Source organism: Coccidioides immitis, assembly GCF_000149335.2.
Source record: "Coccidioides immitis RS genomic scaffold supercont3.3, whole genome shotgun sequence".
Taxonomy (NCBI): Eukaryota; Fungi; Ascomycota; class Eurotiomycetes; order Onygenales; family Onygenaceae; genus Coccidioides; species Coccidioides immitis.
In genome coordinates this window covers 616342-643071 of record NW_004504308.1, presented here as the reverse complement: position 1 = coordinate 643071, position 26730 = coordinate 616342, and the positions used below count along the sequence as shown (strand labels likewise).

The following is a 26730-nucleotide window of genomic DNA, read 5'->3' as shown; positions in this document are numbered from 1 at the left end:
CAGAGGGATGTCTCCCCAATCTGTAAAAAAAAAAAAGAATGTGGGTATTCTGGGCGAAGGGGGAGGCTGTTTTTTGAGAGCCTGAAAGAGTAAATTACTGATTCCAGAGATATGCACCTTGTTAGGAACAAATTCAAAGTAAATGTTAAAGTTGCTCAAATGCTAATAAGACTTATAGCATTAAATGATATGCCAATATTAGCACCATCAGTAATATGGGAACAATTATAGTTTCATGATATGAATGAGTTCAAGGGCAGCTTTTTCGGAGTCATCCTATGCATAACATTTAGCTGTAAAACTTTTCTCCCAGGAGTAGTAGCTTGCAACTTATTGGTTGAGAATTTGGACCTTCTACTGAGAGGAACATAGAAGTAACTATATAAAGCCAGTCCTAAAAGGTTTTGTTGGCTGCTTTTCTTGGAGGAAACCGTTATCATCTTGAGAATTACCACTACATTACAACAAATGAGTTCTGTTGCAACTTTTTTGTTCACTCTCTGGTCTTTCGGTTGGCAGGCATGGTATGCTTTGTCAGTGGTCTCAGCATTCTCTATGATTGAATTTTGGTTTTCAAACCACTCTCACACCAAGAAGTCTCATTCCCAGTGGATATGGGCCTCTTACCAGATCTTCATTCTGTTGGCATACTTTGCTTGCATAGAGGCAGCTGCTGTTGTTCGGGCGCGGATAGTGACATATGCATGGTCAGAATGAATCATGCCTTCTTGTATATCTTGACCTAAACTATCATAGAGTTCAAAATGAAGTGGGCGAAATGCACAGTGCAAGTAAACCCACTCATTAGTATTCTTTTTTTTGTTCCTATGATATCTCTGTGCGCATTCGCTTGAGTTCAGCCTTTCCAAGTATCCGATGGTATTCTGACCTTGGCCTGCATTATTTTTGATTTGAGTTGAGGGTTTCCTGGAAAATTCCAGCCTCAGAAAGGAAGCACAAGGTAGTTTGCCCAGAAAGAGAGAATGTCATGCCAAGTAATATATTGCCTCTCGGTCAAATATGTGTGAAATTCTCTATGCTTTCATCATACTGTAACCTCCCACCAACCTTCTCAGACCCGAAATTAAGGGCAATATCAAAATCGATCCATACAACTCGGTCATCACTTCCATTGGTTGCCGCTCCGGGAACAATCAACACATTATTTGGGTATGGGTCATTATGCACAACTCGTGCGTGGTGTACAGCTGTGATACCCTGGATGGCCTTTTGGATCCTATCTCGGGCGTAGTTTTCGCAGTTCAAAGGCTCCGCATGGGGAAGATACTCAAGTAATATAGCGCAGGGATGGTGGAGATCACCAAGGAAAGCGTTGAGATGTGATGTCAGTGTGGGCGTAAGTGGGTCAATATCCTCAAATAACGCGTGAAATTTAGGTACAAAGCCCTGCTCGCATATTTCCGCTGCTGAGAGGAGCTTGTATGCCTCGATCTCACAACGATAGCGACAGAGATCTCGGCCTGTGGAGGTAAATCCCGGGACGTTGTTGACATGAAACTGGAAATCAATTCTGTAAATTATGGCCCATACGAGAACACTGCATTTGGTTCTTGACATACCACTTTTAGGCAATATTTCGCGCCTTTATATTTGACTAGGAAGATCTTCGAGCTGTCTGATGAATGGATATTTCGGATAATGGAGAGCTCAGAAAGGTGAACCTGTTTAGCCTCTACAGAACCAGCCATAATCTGCTGCTGATGGGTGCAAAAGTGAAGGACCCGTACTTGTACGGTATTTGAAGACCAGGCCAGGCAATCGAAGCTTCTCACTCTGGGAAGCCGGCACGTGGAGTACATACGGGCTTAAAACAGCGTTGAAAAAGGGACGCTCTGGAGTGGCCGCACCCCCAACTTACAGACTATAGAGGTAGAGTTGCTTCACACTGAGAAATGTTGCACATTTAGCAACTTACCATGGAATACATACTCTAAATACTGCACCATTCCGGTTTCCTGAGTTGTTAGACGTGATGATTATGCTATGTGTCGGCATATGGGTAATGGATTGATGGTGTTGCAATGGCGAAATATCTCCACACTTATGCTATACGACACTCTGATATTTGCTTTACAAAAACAGTACGTTGAGTATGAATGTAATACTATCTGTCTGTTTAGTTTTTCTCTGTTTTCACTTAATAGGAGCGGATGGCACTGCAGCGGAGACTCTACTCAAGTCTTTGAAGGAAAGGTGACAAATAGAGTTGGTTGCAGTGAACCTGCAAATGACTCAAGGATCCAGGCTTCAGGCGAGTCTCGGATTCCAAACACTGGGCTGACATACCAGCATGTGAAGTCTTCCACGGTTTTGTTATTTCGTCAGCCTTGTAACAAGCGGTTGTACTCCGTAATCATGTTGTCTTCACTTGATACAAGAGCAAATCCGCCCGGCATAAAATGCATCTCGAGAAGAGAAAGGTGGGGGATCGGAGAGTAACGGGTCAAGTAAGCTGGCGGGGTTGGGCAAAGCAAAAGGGAAGAGGACCGGGAGGAAGCCAACCAGAGCGGTGGGGGGAATGTGTTGGTTTATATGGCCCAGCACGCACTCCACCACGAAGACGGGCTTGTTTGAGGGGCGAGATGCCAGGCCAGAAACAGGTTCCGATGAAGCATTTAGGGCTGGCTCAGGCTCTCGGACACATCCCGCCATAATGTGGGGGATTCCTGTTCTTTCGTACGGAGGACCCTGCTGGTCTTGTGCGGAGTCGATGCAGGCACTGACTGGCGCGTCGAAGATGTAACCCGATACTGGGAAGCACGATGCGAAACCCCAGATATTAGACACCTCATTGGGAATAGTTTAGTAGGTAACACTGAAAGCCTAGACGGGTAGACGTCAAATGGGTTTAGGTATAGAGGGCTGAAGAAGCTGTGGGATCAGATCTGAAGCAGTTGCACGAGTTGTCATATGCATTCTCCATAAGGCGAGGGTCAGTAGTTCGGCATGTGAAGAGGCCAAGCATTCACCCCTGGATGCTAGCTTAGTTTGCCACTCGTGTGAATGGTGGGTTTGCCAGCCAGTTTCTGGCTGAGGATGAGCTAGCGGCTGCACCCTCGAATAAACGAACTCCGCCAGTGGAAGAGCATCCTGGGCAATTTCCAACGGACACACGATCAGTCCTCCAAGCCAATCGATCGACCCTACGGTTCGGATCCGTGTTTTAACGGAATCTCCCGGGGAGGGTTCATGAGATCTTAGACTGCTCTTCAACGGTGCCATGTTTAAGCGCGGAGTAACTGTGAGGAGATTTCGGATCGCACAGCAGAATGAAAGAGCAATTGGCCCAGTCAGAGCCGCACCGTTCTGCACGTCCACACTCGGGAGGTTACACTGCCTGGTCAATTTATCCTCGGCGTCGTAAGTCAGGTTGTAGAAGTATAACTCCTGAGTAGATCTTGGAAAAGGAAGATTAAAAGGGGGGCAGTTGAAAGAGAAGACTGAGGAAAAAGCAAAAAGTGTCCGTGTCTGAGACTCTCTGTCTGGGTTCTGTCATGATCCTTGCATTTCGGGCATAATGTACGGAGTACAGAGTACTCCGTACATACCTTGAAGATCCTCTTCGCACAGCCAGGCTTTCAATGGGGCCTGTATGGATGTACACGCAGTTCACATTTAGGGGATTAACGCCGATGACCCGCCACCCCGGGTAGATCTATCGTAGAGTCCATGTCCTCGAGAAGTGAGGGCGCGATGGAAGTTGGGATGCATGGAAGTGTGGTTACAGAGGTGCTTGAGGATCAGCATCCGTCAGGGCTCGAGGCCTCCCCGACGTTGCGCAGGAAAGGAGAGCGCCAAAAAATCCAGTCGTCTTAATTCTCGCTAGCTCACGAGGGGATCAAAGAGGATCCATCCTTGTCCTCAAACTAGCACCAATGCCAACATCGGGTTTTGAAAAGACTCTCCCTGCCCGAGATCCTTTTCTTTTTTTTTTTTTTTTTTTTTTTTTTTGGGAGCCTTCAGTATGATTAGGTAGGAGTCAGTAGCTATATAGTTGCCCAGAGCTGTGGGAGTACTCCGTAGTTGATCGCGAATTTTTCACGGTTTCTGTTTGGCCATGGTGGTGGGCTTTCGTCCCTCGTGAAACGCACTGCGGAGGTGATATTCGACGATGCTAATATAGCTCCCGCGCCCATATAGGTGCGCTCCAGCGTTGGTCTGTTCGAAGGGCGTTCTGTCAACGTGCTCTCGTTTCTTATGGATCCAGGTCTCTCTCTCTCTGTGTCTTCTCGTTAAACAATATAAGAAGTCAACTATTGACTTTGGTGCGTTGCTGCTTAAATATTATTATCCTTAATCCTTGTTTAGGTCGCCACGCCATCGGGGATTCTTGATCAACCCCCAAAGCCTTCAGTCCACTTTTCCCTCTCTTCTTCCCCCCCCAAAGAACGCTCTGTATCCTTTTATTCAAAATGCCTAGCGTCGTGTTTTGGCTTATTCCTCTTTTCTGCTGATCGCTATGCCTGCAAGGGGAATAAAACTGGGACGAATGACTAGAACCACCGGGAAACCTTGAGCTGTAGCAAATCTACCACCACAGGAGGAGCCCCATCCCAAAAAAGGACCATCGCCCATACCCAGGATCCATCGCAAAACAATTCACACATATCCTCTTCCTCCTACGGACTCCGGCTGCGACCTTCTTCTCGTCCCATCCGGCTTGGGCGATATTTTAATTTTTACAACCATAATTACACATAGGGCCAACCTCCTCCTACCAGACAATTCGCTTAGCGGGCTGCCCTTCTTGGATGGGGGTGATCGCCTTCTCTGACGACTCAAACTTCCCACGCCGCCATGAGCCAACTCATCGCTGGAACCGAGCCTGAATCCGATCGAGAAATGACTGACCGTGAGCCATCAGCACCAATAACGGCACCTACTTCGACCGTCACACCAGCGGCGGACGCAGACCCTGGAGTCCAGGCAGACGTCGAAGGCGAAAAGCCATCCGCGAATCCTCCTAAACCTGGCGCTGGTGCAACGCCGACAACTTCTTCTGGCCACCCTAGTTTTCGAAGGTGAGTCACTGCGCCTTTGGTTGGCAGCTGTTTTCATTGCTATCAGATTTCCTTATCGATGCAAGGACAAGATGGTGCAGATTGGACGCGAGGGGCCTGGGACAAATCCATCAAACCCACTGAAGCGCTTCTTCCGATGGAGCACGGTTGGAGAGTTTTTAGAGTAATTTTTTAGCTGACCATCATCGTATTTATATTCTAGACAACGTGCGTCGCGAGCTTGTGAGGTATGTTCTGCGCTTCGTGTTTGATCAACGCGATCTTTTTGGCTTGCTCTGGCGTTGAGCCTCGGCACCTCGGCCTGCCTCTTCACCAACCATTCGCTCTCGTCCCAACCTGATGAGAGCGATGATGGAGATAAAGGAAGGCCGAATGCAACATGGATAAAACGTGGCTAACAAGGATAATCTTGATGGCGATAGACATGTCATGCTAGGAAGGTTAGTGCTGTTAACAAAATTCCCTTCGCCTGACCGCACCTCGCCGCCTCTAGACTTCCCCCTCCATTCTACCCCATGACACCGTCATCAATTTATTTGCTTGATGCTGGTACTTGATGTGATGTCAGCTTATTTGGATATTGTTGTGTGGTGCTGACTGCTACTGTTCGATGTTGTTGGTTTAGGTGCGGTGTGATGCTGCAAGTCTTGGTGTGCCCTGCACCAACTGCGTCGCCTTCTCCATCGAATGCAAGATCCCGACTCCCAAGCGAAAGAAGAACCAAAAAGCTAAAGATGCAGCCAAGTATGTGAGGCCTCCTCATTCCCAATGCCGTGCGACTAATATCCCATTGTTTCTCTACACAGTGACGAAAGCGGCTCTACCGGCGCGAAGCCCACTCAAAGAGAGGGTTCTGGAGGCCCACGGAGCAGGCCTGTTGATGGAATGCCAGTCACCTCCTTGACAGAAGCCGAGGCTGCCCAACAGGCTCAACAGAACCACTCTTATGCCCAATTCATGAAACCGAAGTTTGCGCGAGCGCCGATCACGGAAGCTGGTCGAGTGGCATACCTTGGAGAATCATCGAATCTGTCCATATTAGTCCACGACCGACACGGGACCACGGACGTCGTTCACTATCCTCTTCCTGAGAGCATTAGAGGCCCGAGGGCCCGGCTCACCGAATTAGATAGTCTCGAAATCGACATTCTACATCAGCGAGGCGCGTTCCTTCTCCCGCCACGGTCGCTTTGTGACGAGCTGGTCGACGCATATTTCAAATGGGTTGCACCCGCTGTTCCTATAATTAACCGCAGTCGCTTCATGAAGCGCTATCGAGATCCCAAGAACCCCCCTTCGATTCTGCTCCTACAGGCGGTACTTCTCGCTGGCTCGAGAGTCTGCACAAATCCGCAGTTAATGGATGCGAATGGGTCGACTACCCCGGCTGCAACTACATTCTATAAACGGGCGAAATCCCTTTTCGATGCCAATTATGAAGACGATAGGGTGACTATCGTTCAAGCCTTGGTATTGATGGGCTGGTACTGGGAGGGTCCCGAAGGTAGGCATCATTCTCTCTTACACTTACCACAGTCAGAGTATTAATACCCTTTTTTTTATCAGACGTCACCAAGAACGTCTTTTATTGGACTCGAGTCGCTATAATCGTCGCACAAGGATCCGGCATGCATCGAAGGTCGGCATTACCTTTGCCCCCGCTTTGTTTTCCGTTCACTCACAGTTTGAATAGTGTTGAAGCATCACAGCTTAGCAGAGCGGATAAAAGACTATGGAAAAGAATTTGGTGGACTCTATTCACACGAGATCGATCTGTTGCTGTCGCCCTGGGACGACCTGTTAATATCAACATCGACGACTCTGACGTGGAGATGCTTACGGAGGACGATTTCATTGAAGATGAAGCTGACTCTCCGGCCGAGTCCCCCCCTGATCCGACTCACGTCCAGTTCTTCCTGCAGTACGTTAAGTTATGCGAGATTATGGGCCTTGTGCTGTCACAGCAATACTCGGTTGCTTCAAAATATCGGAGGACGAATGCGATGGATTTGACTCACAGTGACATGGCGTTGGCAGACTGGCTGCAGAATTGTCCTAGAGAAGTGTACTGGGATAGAAATCGTCATCATTTCTGGTCGGCTCTGCTGCATTCGCACTACTAGTATGTGGTGGCCCTCCATTTTTTCGTCCATTCCTCGTTACTGACCAAAACCCTTTCAGCACAACCTTGTGTCTATTACATCGGGCACATATGCCTCCTGCCACCGGTGCACACACTACTTCCGCTGATGGATTGGCCTATCCATCGCGCACTATCGCTTTTCAGGCTGCTGCCATGATTACATCGATAGTGGAAAATTTACAGGCCCACGATCAACTTAAATATACTCCTGCATTTATGTAAGTTCTCCATCGCTGATCCTTATTGCGGAAGATTGGAAAGCACACTGACAGCTTGGCAGTGTCTATAGTTTGTTTTCTGCCCTAATTATGCACGTTTATCAGATGCGGTCGGCTGTTCCGAGCGTTGTCTCTACAACGCAGGACAGGATCGGTGTCTGCATGCAGGCTTTGAAGGATGTTTCCAAAGTTTGGCTGGTCGCCAAGATGGTTTGCACTCTCTTTGAGTCCATCCTCGGAAACAAGGCACTAGAGGAACGCCTCCAGAGAGCTGCAGGAAAACGACATCAGAAGCAGAAGTCCAAGAAAGATGTCGTTCATCCGCCGAAGAAGCCCGAACCTCCGAAGCGCAAGTTCGACGACTTGGATATTTCCATTCCTAACGGTCCTCCCTCCCATCAAGTCTCGTACGAACGGTCACGCCCGCAAACGCCAGCCGCTACGCCTTCTATGCAACCCGCCCAAATAGCTACCACGGGCGCAACTCAAATGTCCCCACAACCCCATCATCGGGGCTCCAAAGATGGCCTCTTGGGTCCGTCAGGCCATGGGGTTAATACCCGCCCAACATCTCCATTCAACCCATCGTTCTCCATGCCTACTACTCCTCCAGACTTTTTCCTTGTCACCCGAAATTCGCCTAATTTATCACAATCCCTTTGGGAGAATTTCCAACCGGATCAACTGTTTCCAGATGGAACAAATATAACCGGTACCGGGTTTTCACCCTCTTCTGGAAATGCGGTTGATCCACAGCTGCATATGTCACAGCATTTGCAACCAACTGGAATGGGTTCACAGGCAATGGGAATGCATCAGCAACAGCAACATCTTCCATCACGAGGGCCACGTGCACCGCATGAAAGTCCCACAATGATGCAAGGCATGCCGGGGATGGGAGCAATGGGGCATCAGCAGCATTTGCAACCTGGGATGGCGATGCAGACCCAGCCATGGGTGTTTGACGGCAATATGCACATAGACGCCTCAAGTCAAGATGATAATTGGAGCAACAGTTCGCGAGGTCAGGGGCCCGTTGTGCCTCCGACTTTAAACGTTGAAGATTGGTACGCTGGCGCCCATCATATCACCATTTCACCTTTGATCCTTTTCCTCGATGGTATACCTCACCGTCTGTTCTTGCTAACGTCTCGTTCTAGGTTTCAATTCTTTGGGATTAATGGCATCGACAGCCTAGGGATAGATCAGATGTGAACTGATCCCTCGTTCGGCTGTGGTTCGTCTCGTCTGAAGTGTCCTGGAGTTTGAAGCATGTTCTTGCTCGTGGTAATTCATATAGTGTATCCTGTGACGTTCTCGTTGGAAATTGCCTGCAGAAAACGGATTTCTGTGATGTTTAGGGACTAATAGCCGGTGAACTTGTTTGAACCCTGCGGCGGAGTCCTAGGAGGCGTTATCGGACGCAAATTCGATCGTTTTCCAATATCACTGCCAGCTCTCCTCTTTTATTTATTATTTTCTTTTTCTGGCTTATGTAGCCTTTTTTACACTTCCCGTACAAATTTCCTGTCGGGTTTGTTTGCGATGAAAAAGCCCTATATAATTCATCTTTGAAGTACAATACAGAGCATTTCTTCAGTTCGCATCGCTGGCTCCATTGTAGTCCAGAGACATATCAGGCCATGATAATACATATCGCTCCCCTATGTCATAGGCCTCTTAATGTCCCCTTCCTCCTAGCATCTGAATACCATTCACCCCTCGTCACCGTGGCATTTAAGGGCTTCCTTCCCCCGCACCCGTGGCAGCCAGGGACACAGCCAACGTTCGCGTGGCTGTGGGGGAGGAATTATGTTTGTCCGAAAGTAGCCATGACTAAGCGGGGCTGGTTTCCTAAAATAGCCATGACGCCTCGACAACAGGATGGCCGAAATCGAGCACAGCGGCGGGCCGAAGCATAAAGGCGGGTTCAAGCTGATCTCTCTCTCGCTGTCCAGCTCTCCAAGGATTTTCTCTAGAAAGTCTGATTGCTCTAGGTGTCCTGCTGCTCTTGATGCGGTTGAATTACGGCGCGGCCACCGTCGTCCATGCTAGCCTGTCCTTACACGCTGATCCGACGACGAATCCTGGCCCTTGATCAGCGACCTCAATGACTATTTCTCCGTCGTCCGTTACCTTACTATTGCGTACTCAACCGCAATGATATTTGCGTGAAAGAAGTCAGCCTTCCACCCAAATCTTACAACCACAATACCTTTGTCCATCCGCGGCCTAAGACAAAACGGATTTCATCGTCTCCTTGTTCCACCCTATGCCGAAGCCACGCTCATCTGTCAAGAAGACGAAGGCCTACATCATTACCAACCCAGCTCCCGTTGAGTACGCTCCTCTCTCAGGCTTTTTACGAATCCAATTGGATAGGAAGATAAAACCAAGGTAGTTGGGGGAGATATAGGAATGAGCAGTGACGGAAATCCACTGGGTACATTTAACTCTCGTTCCTCTACCTCCTCACCTCGTCGAGCAGGAGCGAGTTCTAGCTCTGCCACGTCAGCTGCCAATTTAACTGTTCGTCCGCGGAACCGGCGGTTAATATCGTTTGTGGAAGATGGCGAAAATGAAGCGAGTGGTTCAGCGAAAGGTTCGGTAGTACAACAGGGGGGATTGCATCCCACCACAACCGGCACGATTTCGAGCTCGAGAAATCCGTCTCCTTCGCCGTATTCCTCTCGGGCGACGTCCCCAGCACCGCGAAACCTATTTTCTCGGACGCCTTCGGCGCTACCGGGTCTCGGGTCTTTTGCCAATGGATTAGGGGCCGGGGCCGGTCGGGCAAGTTCCCAGGGGAAGAAATCTACCGGTTTTGCGGCGGATCTGCTGGATTCGTCCTGGTCTTCAATTCAAGGATTAGCCTCGGCAGTTTTGGGGATAGATGGTAATCAGTCAAGGAATAGGTCGCCTTTGAATGGATACCGGCGAAGAAAATCTTCTGAGTCTGATTCCTTTGCCCCTGTCCATGATGAAGGTTGCAGGCGGCCCGGATTACCATCGGCTTGGGGACCCCCTGGTCTGAACGACACCCAAATTCTCCCTGGGTCAAAGGAAGATCGACAAGCCGTTATACAGTTGAAGAAAAGGGAGCTATTATTGCAGGCCAATGGAGATGCTGTCCCCGATAGCCAAGGGAATTATAAAAGGCGAATTTCACTAGATAATTCTTACTCTCCCTCGCCAGCGCGGCCGGTCGAGCAGGATGACGGCGATGCGTTAGTTTATGTACACGTTGTACAGCCTACTGACAGTCTGACCGGTGTTTCTATACGTTACGGTTGTCCACTTCCCATTTTGAGGAAAGCCAATGGGTTTTGGCCAAGCGATAGCGTGCAGTCTAGAAAAGTTGTTGTTTTACCGGTTGCGTCGTGTACTTTGAAGGGAAGAAGGATCTCATCTGATCAGGTCGACCAGTTGAATCCCAAGAGAGGCGGTTCAACTGACTCACTTGAGGATAATAGCTCCTTGATTCCAACTCCCTCTCCTACCAATGCTTCCGGATATGGGGGATCCGCTCGTGGATTGGACGATCCCTTCTCTTCCTCTAAACTAGAAAAAGCGCCTGCCAGCACACCTATGTGGAGACATGAAAGTTGGGTACAAGTGGAGGGATTCCCCTCGCCACTCGAGCTTGGTCGAATTCCCAAAAGGACCTTGGGATTTTTCGCTAGGGGTCGCCGACAATCTCAAACTCTTTCCGAACCATATTCTCATCTCGATATGTCCCCATCCAGGAGTCAAACACAAAGAGATCTATCCCACTCACCTACCTCACGGCTCCGTGACCGATCAACATCAAGCTCAAAAGTCTCTCCTCATCCGAGTCGTCGCAGCATCGTATTGTCTGGGCCTGGTGGTGTCGGCACGCTAGACCGCAATGCCATTGGCCCTGGACCGGCACCTGATAAACTCAATGCTTTTGTTAGTACCCATCTACCGAATCTGGTCATTCCTTCGCAACAACCTCACATGGCAGGTACCTCTCTCGGGCCCAATGACCGGATGTCCTTTGACTCCGCATCCACCTCTTCTACAACCGGTCTGGAAAATATTGGCGGAGCGATTGAAGGCTGGTTCCGCAAAGTTGCAACAAAGGCCAAGGCTGGGCTCAATGAATTACAACAACCTATCCAGCCACATGGTCACCTAGGAATCGGAGGAAACGGTGACTTGATTGAGTTGAGTGAGGCGCCAGAGAGTAGTAGGATGACTACACCAGCGCCTAGACAGACCGGAAAAACTCGCCGACATGCCCCCTTTACATCAGATATGTCCAATGCCCGTAGCGAGGAACGTGGTCGTGGGATGCGGTTGGGAGATGTGGATAGGAAGAAGGGTGATTAATCGGACCGTCAAGGCGCTGCAGTTGTATAAAGCCCACCTATGAATTCATTTTTCTAAGACTTCGTTTTTTTCATTACTGGCGTGCATGAGTTGGCCTTTGATATCCCAAGCATTGGTTGGGTTTTGGTCTTCGAGTTGATTGGTAAACATATATTGACGAGTCAGCTCATTTCGTTTGGTCTTTTTTTTTTTCCCCGTTCTGTCGCCAAATACAACTGAAATAGCTTTTTGCCAGCGCTGGAGGTTGCGGTCTACCGATATTGTAAGTACTATTTCTTCAAGGCGCGCTGCTCTCCTGGACTTTAGATTTTGGTTCCAGTATTATGTTCGCGGGAACTAACTTGAGCCAAAATAATCCCGCTAATGTCATGTACAATTCTACTCAGTCATGGTTGTACGATGTATATACTGTCATATTTTATGACTCTATCTCGGGGACGAGGAATGATACACTCGATCCACCATGAAACATTGAATATAGGATAGAGTGGATGAACTCATATCGTAATAGCTTTAGACACTCTCCGCTGGCGGTCAACGATGAGTCGGAGTTGTTTTCCCTTCCATGATAGCGCAGAATGTTCGTTTCCAGGACACAAGGCACGCCCAGCAGGGTTGAATACTCCGTTTCGAAGAGCTGGTGTGAAAAGCTCGTAGGAAGGGTAGTCTATCTCTCACGTTAGCCGAATGTGACTTAAAAGGGACCTACACGAAAACAAAAAAAAAGGCATAGTGTGACTGACAGCCATTGACAAATTGTGTGACTTGATCTGGGGTCATGCCGGTACCTTTTGTGGCTAGGAGCGTGCGTTCTTGCTCTTGACGCCAATCGTAGACGTAGTGGGTGTCTTCGGCGTCGCTAAATATCAGGAAGTACGTTAGTAGATCCGTATTAAGGTAACTGGTGGAATATGTGTTTGGTAATGGGGACGTACATATGTATGAATGCGTCAAGTTGGCTTAATTGCAGAGCCGTCAGTCTTCATCCCATGTTTCATGGTTCAAATGACTAGAGCAGGGATGTGGCATACTCTGTGAACGCATCGTATCCCTTCAGCGCCTCATTCACCGCTAACACATCCTCTAGCTTGACGTTGGCTAATTGGCCATCATAGGTACCGGTCGCTTTCTGTTGAACAGCATTTTCCCAAGCGGTGCGTATGTCATCTGGTAGCCGCGCTCGAAACCCCAGACACCAACCCTCGAAAATCACCACTTTCGCTTTTCGCCCGCCGTTCTCAACATCATTAACTACTTCCCAACGATCTTCTGGCAGTCGATCACCCTGGCCTTTGAAAGCAGATTTATCATAGGTTGGGATTTTCGTCGGCAATCCCTTCCTTAGAGAGTCAAATACTTGCTTGCCAAGCGAGATGTCATGAGTGGAAGGCTGACCGCGATGTTGGAGGAGAGGATTGTTGGGGTGAGAAGCCGCAAGACGGAGTTGGCTTTCATGGGTGAGGTAAATATCATCGAGGGAGAAAGCTATGGTGGGAAGGTTGTATGGCGGAGCGGAAAGGGTGGAGCGGAGGGTTGTCACCTGGAAGGGGGGGGTCAGCGGGGGCGGAGCAGACGAGCGGAACTACGCCATAGTTTAACTCCCAGTGATGAATTGAACAAAATTCTCTAGGTATGTGCTTTCCACCTTCTCAATAATTACAGTTGGGACGTGGCTGGTTGACCATAGCTACACTCACCAGCACTGTCTTCCCTGCTCCCTGGACGCCATTCAACCCCAGAAAGAACGGGGGCGGATTGGGGTCACTTGCATATCGGGCACGGTGGAGTTCCAATCTCCCCAGCAGGAAGGGAATACAATACTGGGACTTGTCATCAAATATTTGCGACATTGTTTTTCCGCCCTCAGCTCCTTTTGTATGTTCGGGCAGAAAAGGAGTCTCCTTGGGCATCACAAGCAAACACACCCTCGATCTGAAGCATGTGGTGCAAGATGACGTAATCGTGAGCCAGAAAATAAGTTAACTAACTAGCAGATTTGGAGCTCTTCCAACTCCGAATTCCTGGTAATCAGGTGGTGGGGGAAACTTTGCAGGAGCACAGCATGGAGTACTCCGTAAAGAATCCATAGTACTGCTGTTGTATAGCTTTTGAAAGGGAGAATACCCCGTAGGGTTATGAACTATCCTCAGGAGCAGTTAAATTCACCGCTAGATTCCGTTCACTGGGGGGTGCACTTGTGTTTTGGGGGCACCCAAGTCCCATGTTCGGCGTCCGCCCGTCTCTGAGGTCGCGCGGGACTCGAGGTTGTTGTGGGCCAATAGTCGCTCTCTACTCCGCAACCTCCGCACATGTGAAATGCGGCGAGGAACGAATTATATGCGTTCTTTTGCGAGAAAAACAAGTATTAACCAATAGAAATAGAGAAATTGGCCCCCACGATTTTAAGCAGTAGGAATTTTGATTGGTCATTTTTCCGGCGCACTCGTGGCAATCTCCCGCGACTTTGAGGTACTTCGGCTGCCGCTCTTCGGATGGCTGAAGCCAAGGTCCCTGCGCCGTAGCTGTCATCAGCCGAGGTCCAACTTACGAAGCTGCACTGTTGGTGCTGCGCTTCAACTGCGAACCTCGTTTTTTCCCGCACATCTACGCAGTATCCGAACTTCCTTTTTCCATCATCTTCTTTCAACTACTTCTTCTTCTCTTTCCTCAACCCTCTCCCCCTACCTATTCTTGATTCCATTTCATCATCCCTCTTAGCACTTGCAGCTTCAGTTTCCGTGCACTCATTTCATTAATCTTTGCATGGTTCTTGTATTGTAGTTCCCCTCCTTTATAACTTCACAGAAACTCCAACATGTCGCAACTTCGCTTCGACGGACAGACTGTGGTTGTCACAGGTGCTGGTGGTGGTCTGGGAAAGGCCTATGCCGTCTTCTTCGGCTCACGAGGTGCCAACGTCGTGGTCAATGATTTGGGTGGCTCACATACCGGCGAGGGCCACTCGTCCAAGGTTAGCCTCCCATCGGCACGCCCGTGAGGGCAATCCGTAACCACCGTCTCACGTTCTTCATGACCAATGCATTCTAACGTCGTTAATCATAGGCTGCGGATGTTGTCGTCGACGAAATCAGATCCAAGGGCGGAAAGGCTGTTGCTAACTACGACAGCGTCGAATTCGGAGAGAAGATCATCGAAACTGCCATCAAGAACTTTGGCCGTATCGACATTCTTATTAACAACGCCGGAATCCTCCGAGATGTTAGCTTTAAGAACATGAAAGACCAGGATTGGGATCTGATCAACCAGGTCCATACTTATGGTTCATATAAGGTAAGTGTTAGAGTGCATGAAGAAACCTCCCATTTTCAGGGGCTGGAAAACCGATTTCTAACTCTATCCGTAGTGCTCAAGAGCCGCATGGCCCTACTTCAGAAAACAAAAATTTGGCAGAGTCATTAATACCGCTTCTGCTGCAGGTTTGTTTGGTAACTTCGGTCAGACAAACTATTCAGGTATGTATGCTGATGTTTCTCCGTTGGGACGCTCTACTAACGAGATTAGCGGCCAAATTGGCATTGGTTGGCTTCACCGAGACTCTGGCAAAGGAGGGTATCAAATATAACATCCATGCCAACGTCATTGCCCCAATTGGTACGTTGAAGTAGCTCCCACCCCGCCCTACCTAGGCATAAATATTAATCAATTACTTAGCTGCGAGCCGTATGACTGAAACTGTCATGCCACCGGAGGTTTTGGAAAACCTCAAGCCCGAGTGGGTTGTTCCCTTGGTCGCCTTCCTTGTCCACTCTTCTTGCAAGGAGACCGGATCCATCTTCGAGGCTGGAGCCGGCCATGTGGCCAAATTGCGTTGGGAGCGTGCCAAGGGCGCCTTGTTGAAGACAGATGATTCTCTTACCCCTGGTGCCCTTTTGGCAAAATGGGACCAAGTCAACAACTTCTCTGAACCAAGCTACCCAACTGGCCCCAACGATTTCATGGATTTGCTTGAAGAAGGAATGAAACTCCCCAGCAGCCCCGCTGCTAAGCAACCTGACTTCACTGGCAAGGTTGCCTTGATCACAGGCGCCGGAAACGGGTAAGTTTATAAGGACTTGACCTCTTTCTGGCTAAATCTAACTGTAATTATAGACTCGGCCGAGCCTATGCCCTTCTCTTTGCCAAATTAGGCGCCGCGGTTGTCGTTAACGATTTGGTTGACCCAGAACCAGTTGTTCAGGAGATCAAGCAAATGGGAGGCAAAGCCGTCGGCTCCAAAGCGTCAGTTGAGGACGGCGCGGCTGTCGTAAAACCAGCAATTGATGCCTTTGGCCGTATTGACATTCTCGTCAACAATGCTGGTATCCTCCGTGACAAAGCTTTTACCAACATGGATGACAGCTTGTGGAATCCCATCATTAATGTCCATCTCCGTGGCACCTACAGCGTTACTAAGGCAGCTTGGCCCTACATGTTAAAACAGAAATATGGACGAATTGTCAATACCACCAGCACCAGCGGAATCTATGGCAACTTTGGCCAAGCCAACTACGCTGCTGCCGTAAGTTCAACCCAGAGTCCACTCAATGAGATAAATTACTAATGGGCACAGAAATTGGGCATTCTCGGTTTCTCCCGAGCTTTGGCACTTGAGGGTGCCAAATACAACATCCTCGTCAATACAATTGCGCCAAACGCTGGTACTCAGATGACGCGGACTGTTATGCCTGAAGAGGTTGTCCAAGCGTTCAAACCAGACCAAGTTGCGCCAATCGTCGCCCTTCTCTGCTCTGATATGGTGCCCCAGCCAGCTACGAAGGGCTTGTACGAATGCGGCAGCGGTTGGTTCGGTCGAACCAGATGGCAGCGATCTGGTGGTCACGGTTTCCCTATCGATGTTGAGTTGACTCCAGAAGCAGTTGCTGCTATGTGGAGCAAGATCACCAACTTTGATGACGGCCGCGCAGACCACCCAGAAGATGGCCAGGCAGGATTCAAGAGTATCATGGAGAACATGAGCAACAGGAGTGGCGGCTCAGCCGCGAAGGGTAGTGACGAAAACCAGCAGATCCTGGACGCAATTACAGCTGCCAAGGGAATGAAGGCGGAGGGAACTTCCTTCGACTACACTGATCGCGACGTGATTCTCTACAACGTCAGCCTCGGGGCTAAGCGAACTCAACTTCCTCTCGTTTATGAGAATGACGACAACTTCCAGCCTCTGCCCACCTTTGGCGTTGTTCCTTGGTTCAATACTGATATCCCGTGGAATATGGGTGAAATCGTCGCCAACTTCTCGCCCATGATGCTTCTTCACGGCGAGCAGTATTTGGAGATCAAGAAGTTCCCCATCCCAACTGCCGCCAAGACCATCTCTTATCCAAAACTCATCGATGTCGTCGATAAGGGTAACGCTGCTATCGTTGTTAACGGCTACATCACCAAAGATGCAAATACAGGAGAAGATCTCTTCTACAATGAGTCTACCATGTTCATCCGTGGAAGTGGAGGCTTTGGTGGTCCTAGCAAGCCAACTGCTCGCCGTCCTGCTGGCGCCACCGCAGCGTATAAGCCACCGCAGCGTAAGCCAGATGCTGTGATTGAAGAGAAAACCTCTGAGGACCAGGCCGCCCTCTACCGCCTCAACGGCGACCGCAACCCGCTCCACATTGATCCAGAATTCAGTAAGGTTGGTGGTTTCAAGATTCCCATTCTCCACGGTCTCTGCTCGATGGGCATCTCCGGTAAGCACGTCTTCAGCAAATTCGGTGCTTTCAAGAACATCAAAGTTCGATTCGCCGGTGTTGTTCTTCCCGGCCAGACTCTCAGAACCGAGATGTGGAAGGAAGGAAACTTTGTCCTTTTCCAGACCACTGTGGTCGAGACTGGTAAGCCTGCCATCGCTGGTGCTGGTGTAGAGCTTGTCTCCGATAAGGCTTCAAAGCTCTAAGCGGTTTATCGGCTCATATGGTTTGAGTTTATAAATGGCATTCGATGTCTAGCCGTCATCTACGGCTGCTGACGAACCGGTGTCTCTGGCATCAAGATCGTATTCGTTCTTTTGTTCACGGGTGTACTGTACATATTAGGTTGGTTAGGTAGTTGCAAATTTGGGGTAATTTGTTCTTTTAATGAGTTAAAATGTATGCACACTGCATTTGACCAAACTAAGATATTTAGTTAATTGCGAATCGTAGTTCATTATCGGGTGGACGGCGAGTCAGATCTGAGCTCACACATACGAGTACGCAGCTCGGCACGCGGCATCCATGGTCGGCTTTCCCCGTAATGTGCAACCGCCGGTTATAACCTCTTTTTCAACCAGGGATAACTCGTAGCTTTGCATTGCGTATTTCGGCCTGTTGAGGCCGAGATCCAACGCGTCAGCCGATTGTTTATTCGGCATCTGTTAACTGTGAGATATTCTTTCACTTCCGAGATACATTCCTTGCCTTTCAGAAGGCCCTGCAAGGGTGGAGCGAGCAAGGCTTGCTGGACATGGGTATACGATAGGGTAGAATGTACTGTACATATGTAGTATGTAACTCTGCATGGAGTACAGAGTATTCCCCAAGAGAAATGTTGTATCGATTTTCGTATTCGTAGATCGCAAGGTTGGACGGCGATCATGAATCTTGGTCCGCCCACTAAACCTAGCCACAGACAGAGTCCATGGCTGTCTGGCCCGTTGTTGGCGCTGAATTGGGGTGTATTTTTCTCGTCAGGAACAATCACCTGGGGTACTCCGACCATGGTAGCTGAGCCGGACAGGTAATCCAAGTGAAGTTGGACAGCTTCATTTGAGCGTCATCATCGCCCTGCTTTCTCCGCATCCACACTTCTATCCAACCATGTAGCGAAAGAACTGATTTTCTTCATCCACCCCAGGCAGAAACGATAGGATGGTTTTCTTTCCTCCATTTCTACGTGCCTCCAAATCACCCCACTCCAGTGGGAAAGGGCCGCCTTCGTCGGGTAATGCCTCTACAGCGTCATTGGCCCCTCCATCCTCCGTCCCGATCACAACAGCATCCGCATCTTCCTCATCTTCATCTTCCGCCATGGCGACACCGGCGTCGGCTACCCTTATCGAAGCCCTCCGTAACAATCCGTTCGGAACCGCCGGGAAGTCCAAATGCCCCGCAACGATTCTCAACAACGAAGAGGAGAAGGAGCAGGAGAGAGCGGAGCTTAATAAATCACTTGTGATCCTAGCGGAGTTGTTCCCCGACGTGAAGATCGAAGTGTTTCGTGAATTACTTGTCCGCTTTGACGGAGATAGCAGGCTACAGGTCTGCGTGGAGCAGCTGCTACGGTATCGGAATGAATGGGTGAAAGGAAGATGGAATGTTCCGACGGCCACAGATACTGATTCGACACAGACTTCGAAACGAGTGTCTGATAAAGGGGGAAAAGATTCCGCTTGGACGAAGGCCGTGCCGGAAGAAGAGATGTTCAGGAGCGACCACTACAAGAAAGCTGTCAAGACGGCATTGTGCCAGGAGTTTCGCTCTATAAGTCGGAGTGCTATTGATGCGGTCCTGGCGGAAGTCAACTACTCTTATACGCGTGCTCGTCCAACGTTGAGGCATCTATCCCGCAAAACTTGGCGTGTGACTTTGGGCAATATTCTTTCTTTCAAGAAGAGCAAGGAGAAGGACGAGCCGCCTCTACTTGTTTGGCAGCGGCAGCCAAATGGTGATATTGGTCCTCATTTGAAAGGAACGGGTTCTGCAGAGTTGGATGGAGAGCTTCATACATCTTTCGTCGTACCCCTACTTGCCCGGAAAAAGGAAAGCCAAGAAGACGAGGATCTCCGATTAGCACATGAGCTCAACGAAGTCGAAGCACAAGCCGCAGATGCTCTATACGAATGCAGCTGCTGCCTTTCGGATATCGCCTTTGAACAGATTTCGATGTGCTCTGAGAGCTCTCATGTGATATGCTTTACCTGCATCCAGCGAACCGTACATGAGGCACTATTTGGACAGGGCTGGGGAAACTCAGTTAATACCGAGAAGTCTACGCTTCGATGTTTGGCTCCATTGCAAAATGGTGCTTGCAATGGACTGCTGGACACAGAACTTGTGAAACGAGCTATTCTTGCGGACAAATCCGGTTGCGAAGCGTATCAGAAATTCGAAAGCCGCATTGCCGAAGAATCCCTCCTGAAATCACAGCTGAAGCTTGTCCGGTGCCCTTTTTGTTCGTATGCTGAATATGATCCTGTCTACCACCCTTCGCCCCCGGGCTTGACCTGGCGTTTCCGGCGCGCAAGCGTACTACCTACTATTTGCATGATCATGGTCCTTCTCGATATGATACCCTTCCTTATTGTCCTTCTTACTGCGTTTCTTCTTCTATATCCAAGTACAATACCCCTAATTTTTAGTGCATCCGTTCGAAATCTTTGTCTGAGAACGCGCAACCAGCGGTTTACTTGCTCAAACCCAACATGCGGACGAGACAGTTGTGTTACTTGTCACAAACCCTGGCAGGACCCGCATATATGCCACGAGCCGCTTCTTCTTAATCTCAGAACAACCGTTGAAGCCGCCCGCACCGCCGCAATAAAGCGCACATGTCCGAGGTGTGGGTTATCTTTTGTCAAGTCTTCCGGGTGCAATAAGCTCACCTGCGTTTGCGGATACTCAATGTGTTATCTCTGCCGCAAGGCTCTTGGTCCACCGGTCAGACAGCCGGGCGGTAATGGCTTCCGTCCTGGACGACTCCGGGATCAAGAAAACCTTGCATTGCTGGATGCAGGATTTGATGGTCCGGTCGATCTGGATGAACAGTCCGACGAAGAATTACCGGACGATGAAGAGGAAGGGGAGGGATATAAGCACTTCTGTGAGCACTTTCGTATTAATCCGGGTTCTCGTTGCACTGAATGCAACAAGTGTGATCTTTACATGGCGGAAGATGAAGAGGCCGTAGCTCAACGGGCCGGGGAGAAGGCTGAGCGTGAATGGAGATATCGACAGGGCTTGACTACCGGTCCTGTCCCGCATCATTTTGGCATTGTCAATGCCCAACTTCACGATAATAGGGGCAGAAAGTCAGACCCTCGCACCGGCCGTGTCTTTGCACCGTGGGAATGGAATTGGAAATTTGACCCTAAAGACTGGAAAGCACGATGTCGTTTCTGGGTAAAGGATGTGTGGCGTGATGAAAGGTGGAAAGGAGAGGCGCAATATCTGGTTGATAGAATTGTGGAGATTTTGATCGTTGTTGAGACCTGATGACCTTACGGCTGCTAATAGCGACGAGTCTTCTTTTGTTTCTTTTTATTCTCATTTCTTGCATAGGATTTCCGGCGGGGTTGCGGTTGGGATTGTGGAAGGATGGCTAGAGCCAACTCCGTCCAGGAAAAGAGTGAAGTCATAATGGCTTATGAGGCTGAGTAAAGATCTGGACATCTGAGCATAGCTATATGTGGTACGGGTTTTGGCGGTTTTGGGCATTGGGATAGGTCTTGCACCTCCTGGACTTCTATTCAATATTGTATTTTTTAAAGCGTTCCTCTATACCCCTGTTTTTTGTATTGATACAAGCATATCTGTGTTGCTGCCTGGCGAAGCTGGCCAGCTTGCTAAGATCTACTTAGTTACTCTATACTCCGTGCTCCGTACACAGATATATGATACATCAACCCAAAAAAAATAAAAAAATAAAAAAATAAAAATAAATCTCTTTCCACCCTATATTTTGAAATTAGTGATTGAGATACCAGAACTAAGTCACCCGTGCTTTTTAATAGAATCAATGCATTCTGAACATCTGCATTCTTCATGCTCTAAATTCGGTAATAATTAATGATAGCATCTTGCATTTTCTTCACAAGATGACTCTGTAACAAGCTTGCGGTGGCTTGATAGACACAAGCAATATCGTAGTATCTATATGGCTAAGCAATACTGTCCGGATGCTGAAATTTCAGAAATCTCGCAAAACACAACAATGAACTGATAACTACTTGTTACAGACATATTTACAAAGGATCTACAGATGGTTGCAACATACACTCAATTTGCTTCACATTCCACATGTAGACTCCCACTGTAAAAGGTTTCTGTGGCATTTGGAATTTACATGTTGGACCCTTCCAACCTTTACATAGGATACCGGGACGACTATTGATCCACTACTCCCCGAAGTGGACCGCCGGGATGAGGGGTTACGTAATATCCAACCATCTGTTCACAGCTAGTTATATCCAAGCCAGCAGCTTGAATGCCACGAGTGGTGTTTGCTTTCCAATTTGAAGCTATTATGGCAATTTCATATCTTTGAATTAAAGCGAGAAATCTCCGAAGAAGAGTATACTTGGATCCTCCACCGGCTTTCCTGTCCATTTCGCGGGCTTTCTGCCCATGCCCTTGGTGTTGTGACGGAAGTAAATAAGGACACCAGAAGATGGCGATGATGCCCAGTGTCACGTCTGGGAGCCGGACGGGGAGCCCGTTCGTAATTGAGCGCGATGATGACTCGACATTTGACAACGATCTTATAGACGCTGATGACTGTACGTGCACGACCCGATTTGAAGCCGAATACGGGAAATCTACTAAGTATGTCTGCTTCTAGCTATCGAAGCCGATGACCCGCTCGGCTCCACCACCGATCGAACGCCCTTAACAGGAAATATCTCCTCTTCGAACAACGGAGGCGAGTCTTCTAGATCTGGCGGCGGTGGCGGTATCACCGGCTCATATCTCACTTCGTCCATTCCCGGCGAAGACCGCCGAGCTCCCGTGAACACTATCGATGAATCTGTATGGGATACGTTATCACGCGATTTTATGGCAGTATGGGAGAAAATGAAGCAAGTCCTTTGGCCAAAGTATCTGCTCGGAGGCATGTTGCAGCGTGGAGGCGGGGGCATCGCCGGCACCGCGGAACGAGGGGAATCCACGGGCTTTGGGAACGGACTGGCGGGGGTTAGTGGATTAGTGGGGAGATGGCCCGATGCAGATGCTGTGCTGCAGGGTGGGATGAGCGAGGGCTTGAGAGATTGGGATCTATGGTTTGTTTTCCCGATACACGATCGGACGCAAGCCATGGATATCTGACTGACCTGTGGTTCTAGGGGTCCTCTAATCTTCTGCTTATTGCTGAGCATGTTTCTCTCTATGGCAGCGTCCAAAGAGCAGAAGAGCTTGGTTTTCTCGGGTATGTTCTGCATTATATGGATTGGAGAAGCAGTCGTCACCCTGCAGATCAAGTTGCTCGGTGGAAATATGTAGGTTCTCGTTGTCGCCTCGGTCTCAGGTTAACTCCGCCCACTAACATCCTGTCGATAGCTCCTTCTTCCAATCCGTTTGCTTGATCGGATACACAATATTCCCGCTGGTAATTGCGGCGCTACTTAGTGCACTAGGTTTACCTATCATTCCCCGAATCCCGGTATATATTGTCCTAGTAGCGTGGTCGCTTGCGGCTGGCGTCAGTATTCTAGGAGGATCAGGGGTCGTGAAGAATAGAGTCGTCCTGGCTGTTTACCCACTACTTGTGTTCTATGTTGGAATCGGCTGCCTCTGTTTCATCAGCTGAAATGGAGATATGAATGGCCCAGGGGCGTTTGCTGATTGATTAATGAAGATAGCGGCTTGGAGGAACCGATCAATGCGTGCTGACCCAGGTGTGAATGACCGAGGATACGATTAGGATCAGTGTACTATGCTTGATCTAGTTGTTTTAGCCTATTCTTTGTATGACTATTTTGAAGAGGATCATTTGATACTCGTCGAAAGTTTATCCTCGCTTCAGTCCATTTCATGTAGTACAGAATGGAATTCTTTGGCCCAATCGCATATCCTTTCTCTTACCGCTTTGCAACTCTTAAAATATTTCCAAAAATGAAAAGGGAATAGCACTCCTATCCTTCGTCTCGAACCATCGCTCCTAGGCCGAATTACATCTTGCCACGCCTTCCGGCCGAGGGTCCTCAACCCGGCCAACGGACATCCGGTGAGCAGTGTTATCCTCCAGCACGACCGCTCCAGCGTTACTCTCAAAAACAGCAGACGGCAGATCAGAAAACGGAACGATAGCACAAGGGTATTAGGCACCTCCATAGACCGGGATCTCTAATTTTTGGGAGCTGTCTAGCAGTTGTGTGGTCAAGATTTCGCTGAACCAGTTGTCGTTCAAGAGCCAACCAACCCAGCAAATCATCAAACTGCAACACCGTCACTCGGCTCCGTCCTTCCCCACCAACTTTTCCGACTTAGACACCACTCCATCCAGACACCACAACAAGGCCATAGGACAAAGCGGAACAAGGAGATTCTCAAAATGGAGCCGGAAGCTCATGGCCAAGGTGCGGAGTTGAACGGTGAGAGTCCCATCGAACCCTCAGCGCTGTCTGGAAAAGACCGCCACTCACACCCCTTTCGAATGTCTAGACCTCCTGAACGGTTCCCAAGAGGCTACTCAAGGTGAGAGGACTCCAGGTCTCCTTGAAATTGTAACTAGAGGGCATAAATACCCTCGTTATAATCCAAGTTTTCTGAGTAAAGCTAATACATTTTAATTCCAACGAACAAGATAACCCAGCACAAGGTACGCATCGATGAGCCGCTCCAAAACTCTAGAACAGCTCCGCAGACACGATTGAATTCGGCCTTTCAGCTACTAACATTGAGAAGCTAAGCAGAGATGTGAAGACGAACTCCCACGTCGTGATGTAGAAGAGCTTTCAGAAGGTACGGAACTTTCAACACCAGCACGCGAATCAGCAACAATAGATGAGCCAGCCTCTGACGAGAAGAAAGATGGATCTGGTGAGCGGCCTATCCGCCAAAAACTCAAGGAGACATCCATAGCCGGACTTTCGCGACAGCCATCTCCCGAGGACCAGCCGATGCCTTCCCAAGAGTCTGCGTCGACAGACGATAACGACCGGGGCCGCCTTAGACGAAAGCGATCGTATGACGAATCGAGAGATGCAGATCCTGCTGATGCAGAATCAAAAAAAGAGGACGATGGCGGCCACAGGAGAAAGAGATCAAGAGATTCGAAGGAAGAAAACTCAAGCGACCAAGAGAAGGAAGCTGAGCCAAAAGAGAACCGCGAACGAACCCCATCAGCATTACGGGCGCCTGCGAACGAGGCGGATAAGCTCCTGAGCCCAAAGAAGAAGCGAAGTAGGGACCAGCTAGATAAGGACGACTTGAAACTGGAGAAGAACGAAGCCGAAAAAACGGGGCAGGCAAAACATCCGGCTGATGGAGAAAAGCCGGGGTTGTCTGCCACTAATCGCACAGAAGAGGGTGAGCCAGAAAAGAAGAGACACCGTGATGACTCGCGAGAACGAGACGTCTCGAAAGACGATTCATCCAAGGTATGTTTGGACCATCTGCAGTCACTTTGTGAAAAGAACACTCTCCAACGCTTGCCGACAGGCATCCTTCCCAAATCCATTTGCCAATACTTCCGCTACTTCCCCATTCGCCAGCTTGGATGCGTGTAAACCAGCCGGGTCAAGATCAAAAGACGAAGCTCCAAAAACACAACCAGTGACATCCGCATCTGCATTTGCTTCGTCAGGATTAGCTGCTTTCGCAAGCTCAGAAAAGTCCCCTTTCGGCACCATTGGAAGCAACGCGTCCGTCTTCAAGTCCATGAAACAAGCCGAGACTAGTATCCAAGGAAAAGAGAACGTTGCATCTGCCACTGCTGCTACCCCGTCGCCACTTGCCGCTACCGGGGCATCCCCATTCGCGTCATTCTCGGGAGGATTTGCTTCGAGTGCTTTTGCCAGTTTTACTTCTTCAGCGCCTCAATCTTCGGGACGGTTGACTAGTTTTGCTTCTCCTGACAGCACGACTATTCTTGGTGGTGGCCCCAAGACTAAGCCGTTTGGTGCTGCATCGGATGGCGAGGAGGAAGAGGATGATCAAGGAGAGGACGAGAGCCGCCCCGCATTTGAGGGACTAGAGGAGGTCAAAAGGGACGACAGGTTCTTCAAACAAGAAAGTACGCGGTCTTTGTTTCTAACCACGCTTGATTTTTCCCTTACGAAACACTAATTCCATATTTTGTTCAGCGGAAACCGGAGAGGAAAATGAAAAGACATGGTACTCCTGCCGGGGGAAACTGTTCCAGTTCGATGGCAAGGAGTGGAAGGAGCGTGGTATTGGCACCTTCAAGATCAATGTTGTTGAAGCCGAAGAAAGCTCCGCGTCCAAGAGAGTTGTGCGCTCTGCACGCATGATCATGCGCACCGATGCCGTGTTACGAGTTGTCCTTAATTCTCCGCTCTTCAAGGGAATGAAAGTTGGAGACGCGACCGGCAACGAACCGACGGGCAAACAGATCCACCTTGTTGGAATGGAAAATGGCAAATCTACTCCGTATTTGTTAAGGGTGAGCTTTCCATGCCACATACAGTCCTATATTGCGTCGTTGATGAGACTGACTTTAGTATAGACTGCAAGCCTTGCCGCGGCCAAAGATGCATATCATAGTATACAAGATATCCTGTTGAAATTTTGATCTTCGATGGTGGAATGTGGCCCCTGAACGATCATAGGGTACAGTGCGAATATCCACTGCCATGTCTCATGAAAAAATGTTTTGTCTGGATACCAGTATCTACTTGTCATGGCTATTTCACATGTGGCCGTGCTTAGTTTTATATTTTATATTTATCCAACACCCGTTTCCCATTTCGCGCATGGTAGTCTTTCATCTTCCTTCGCTTTTAGAGTCGCGTCTTATTCATATACCTCCCGATCAAAACTGCTTTCTTTTATGTGACCTGTGCATAATTTCGTCTTGGGAGATATTCCTTATCTAGAACATTTGGCCTTTTATGACCTTTTGGGGTTGGAATAGAAAGGGTCCTTCGATCGTTTCGATTTTCTTTGTTTTTAATACTTTCCTCACCCACTTTCATTGTCTAGACTCTGCAGACACCTCTCCATACAATACTGTAAGTAGAGATTAGGGGGTTTTCGCATTTGTATCTCGCACACTTCATAATGTGGGTCAAAATTTTGAGCGG

General features: G+C 49.0%; 9 protein-coding genes across 11 annotated transcripts; 6 read left to right on the top strand and 3 right to left on the bottom strand.

Annotated features, from left to right (window-relative positions):
* Positions 1–1014: 1014 nt before the first annotated feature.
* On the bottom strand, positions 1015–1709 carry CIMG_08686 (uncharacterized protein; the record flags this gene model as incomplete). The annotated part of the gene is made up of 2 exons (XM_001241522.2): positions 1015–1518; positions 1581–1709. 2 exons carry the CDS (start codon positions 1707–1709, stop codon positions 1015–1017), a joined length of 633 nt encoding a protein of 210 aa, XP_001241523.2.
* A 2717-nt stretch (positions 1710–4426) lies between these two features.
* On the top strand, positions 4427–9009 carry CIMG_08688 (transcription factor). The gene is made up of 8 exons (XM_001241524.2): positions 4427–5042; positions 5245–5269; positions 5465–5482; positions 5668–5786; positions 5849–6546; positions 6609–7164; positions 7224–7403; positions 7466–9009. The coding sequence occupies exons 1-8, from the start codon at positions 4819–4821 to the stop codon at positions 8616–8618; spliced, it is 2973 nt and encodes a 990-aa protein (XP_001241525.2). The 5' UTR covers positions 4427–4818; the 3' UTR covers positions 8619–9009.
* A 276-nt stretch (positions 9010–9285) lies between these two features.
* On the top strand, positions 9286–12223 carry CIMG_08689 (uncharacterized protein). The gene has a single exon (XM_001241525.2). It carries the CDS (start codon positions 9822–9824, stop codon positions 11757–11759), a length of 1938 nt encoding a protein of 645 aa, XP_001241526.1. The 5' UTR covers positions 9286–9821; the 3' UTR covers positions 11760–12223.
* CIMG_08690 (D-glycerate 3-kinase) lies at positions 11952–13679 on the bottom strand. 3 transcript variants are annotated; one of them, XM_004444925.1, is made up of 5 exons: positions 13457–13679; positions 12791–13299; positions 12695–12718; positions 12503–12618; positions 11952–12426 (listed from the first exon to the last, which is right to left on the bottom strand). In XM_004444925.1, exons 1-5 carry the CDS (start codon positions 13667–13669, stop codon positions 12257–12259), a joined length of 1032 nt encoding a protein of 343 aa, XP_004444982.1. In that variant the 5' UTR covers positions 13670–13679; the 3' UTR covers positions 11952–12256. The 3 variants fall into 3 exon arrangements, with proteins under 3 accessions (XP_004444982.1, XP_004444983.1, XP_004444984.1); XM_004444926.1 differs by having other exon boundaries at positions 13442–13654; XM_004444927.1 differs by having other exon boundaries at positions 12548–12618; positions 13442–13654.
* Positions 13680–14299: 620 nt separating this feature from the next.
* On the top strand, positions 14300–17874 carry CIMG_08692 (peroxisomal hydratase-dehydrogenase-epimerase). Its single transcript, XM_001241528.2, has 7 exons — positions 14300–14730; positions 14823–15050; positions 15124–15232; positions 15282–15371; positions 15432–15816; positions 15870–16278; positions 16330–17874. Exons 1-7 carry the CDS (start codon positions 14575–14577, stop codon positions 17665–17667), a joined length of 2715 nt encoding a protein of 904 aa, XP_001241529.1. The 5' UTR covers positions 14300–14574; the 3' UTR covers positions 17668–17874.
* A 75-nt stretch (positions 17875–17949) lies between these two features.
* Positions 17950–18470, bottom strand: CIMG_08693 (uncharacterized protein; the record flags this gene model as incomplete). Its single annotated transcript, XM_001241529.1, has 2 exons — positions 17950–18123; positions 18243–18470. The coding sequence occupies 2 exons, from the start codon at positions 18468–18470 to the stop codon at positions 17950–17952; spliced, it is 402 nt and encodes a 133-aa protein (XP_001241530.1).
* A 74-nt stretch (positions 18471–18544) lies between these two features.
* On the top strand, positions 18545–21318 carry CIMG_08694 (RING finger protein). Its single transcript, XM_001241530.2, has one exon. The coding sequence runs from the start codon at positions 18620–18622 to the stop codon at positions 20960–20962; it is 2343 nt and encodes a 780-aa protein (XP_001241531.2). The 5' UTR covers positions 18545–18619; the 3' UTR covers positions 20963–21318.
* Positions 21319–21961: 643 nt separating this feature from the next.
* On the top strand, positions 21962–23513 carry CIMG_08695 (Yip1 domain-containing protein). The gene is made up of 4 exons (XM_001241531.2): positions 21962–22245; positions 22308–22746; positions 22810–22962; positions 23024–23513. Exons 1-4 carry the CDS (start codon positions 22137–22139, stop codon positions 23271–23273), a joined length of 951 nt encoding a protein of 316 aa, XP_001241532.1. The 5' UTR covers positions 21962–22136; the 3' UTR covers positions 23274–23513.
* A 426-nt stretch (positions 23514–23939) lies between these two features.
* Positions 23940–26399, top strand: CIMG_08696 (ran-binding protein 3). Its single transcript, XM_001241532.2, has 8 exons — positions 23940–24057; positions 24128–24160; positions 24270–24284; positions 24371–24427; positions 24497–25065; positions 25127–25700; positions 25771–26090; positions 26154–26399. Exons 1-8 carry the CDS (start codon positions 24018–24020, stop codon positions 26217–26219), a joined length of 1674 nt encoding a protein of 557 aa, XP_001241533.1. The 5' UTR covers positions 23940–24017; the 3' UTR covers positions 26220–26399.
* Positions 26400–26730: the final 331 nt, after the last annotated feature.

Excerpts from the sequence above, each read along its gene's own strand:
- CIMG_08688 (XM_001241524.2), top strand. The coding sequence starts at position 4,819 with ATGAGCCAACTCATCGCTGGAACCGAGCCTGAATCCGATCGAGAAATG. Across the intron at positions 5,043-5,244 it reads GGCCACCCTAGTTTTCGAAG|ACAACGTGCGTCGCGAGCTT; the intron begins GTGAGTCACTGC and ends TTTATATTCTAG. Across the intron at positions 7,404-7,465 it reads AAATATACTCCTGCATTTAT|TGTCTATAGTTTGTTTTCTG; the intron begins GTAAGTTCTCCA and ends ACAGCTTGGCAG.
- CIMG_08689 (XM_001241525.2), top strand. The coding sequence starts at position 9,822 with ATGAGCAGTGACGGAAATCCACTGGGTACATTTAACTCTCGTTCCTCT.
- CIMG_08690 (XM_004444925.1), bottom strand. The coding sequence starts at position 13,669 with ATGCCCAAGGAGACTCCTTTTCTGCCCGAACATACAAAAGGAGCTGAG. Across the intron at positions 12,719-12,790 it reads GGATACGATGCGTTCACAGA|CCAACTTGACGCATTCATAC; the intron begins GTATGCCACATC and ends TCTGCAATTAAG. Across the intron at positions 12,619-12,694 it reads CTTGACGCATTCATACATAT|CGACGCCGAAGACACCCACT; the intron begins GTACGTCCCCAT and ends CCTGATATTTAG.
- CIMG_08692 (XM_001241528.2), top strand. The coding sequence starts at position 14,575 with ATGTCGCAACTTCGCTTCGACGGACAGACTGTGGTTGTCACAGGTGCT. Across the intron at positions 15,233-15,281 it reads CGGTCAGACAAACTATTCAG|CGGCCAAATTGGCATTGGTT; the intron begins GTATGTATGCTG and ends TAACGAGATTAG. Across the intron at positions 16,279-16,329 it reads AAGCCAACTACGCTGCTGCC|AAATTGGGCATTCTCGGTTT; the intron begins GTAAGTTCAACC and ends TAATGGGCACAG.
- CIMG_08694 (XM_001241530.2), top strand. The coding sequence starts at position 18,620 with ATGGTTTTCTTTCCTCCATTTCTACGTGCCTCCAAATCACCCCACTCC.
- CIMG_08695 (XM_001241531.2), top strand. The coding sequence starts at position 22,137 with ATGGCGATGATGCCCAGTGTCACGTCTGGGAGCCGGACGGGGAGCCCG. Across the intron at positions 22,246-22,307 it reads TCTTATAGACGCTGATGACT|CTATCGAAGCCGATGACCCG; the intron begins GTACGTGCACGA and ends GTCTGCTTCTAG. Across the intron at positions 22,747-22,809 it reads TTGAGAGATTGGGATCTATG|GGGTCCTCTAATCTTCTGCT; the intron begins GTTTGTTTTCCC and ends CTGTGGTTCTAG.
- CIMG_08696 (XM_001241532.2), top strand. The coding sequence starts at position 24,018 with ATGGAGCCGGAAGCTCATGGCCAAGGTGCGGAGTTGAACG. Across the intron at positions 24,058-24,127 it reads CCAAGGTGCGGAGTTGAACG|ACCTCCTGAACGGTTCCCAA; the intron begins GTGAGAGTCCCA and ends TCGAATGTCTAG. Across the intron at positions 25,701-25,770 it reads CAGGTTCTTCAAACAAGAAA|CGGAAACCGGAGAGGAAAAT; the intron begins GTACGCGGTCTT and ends TATTTTGTTCAG.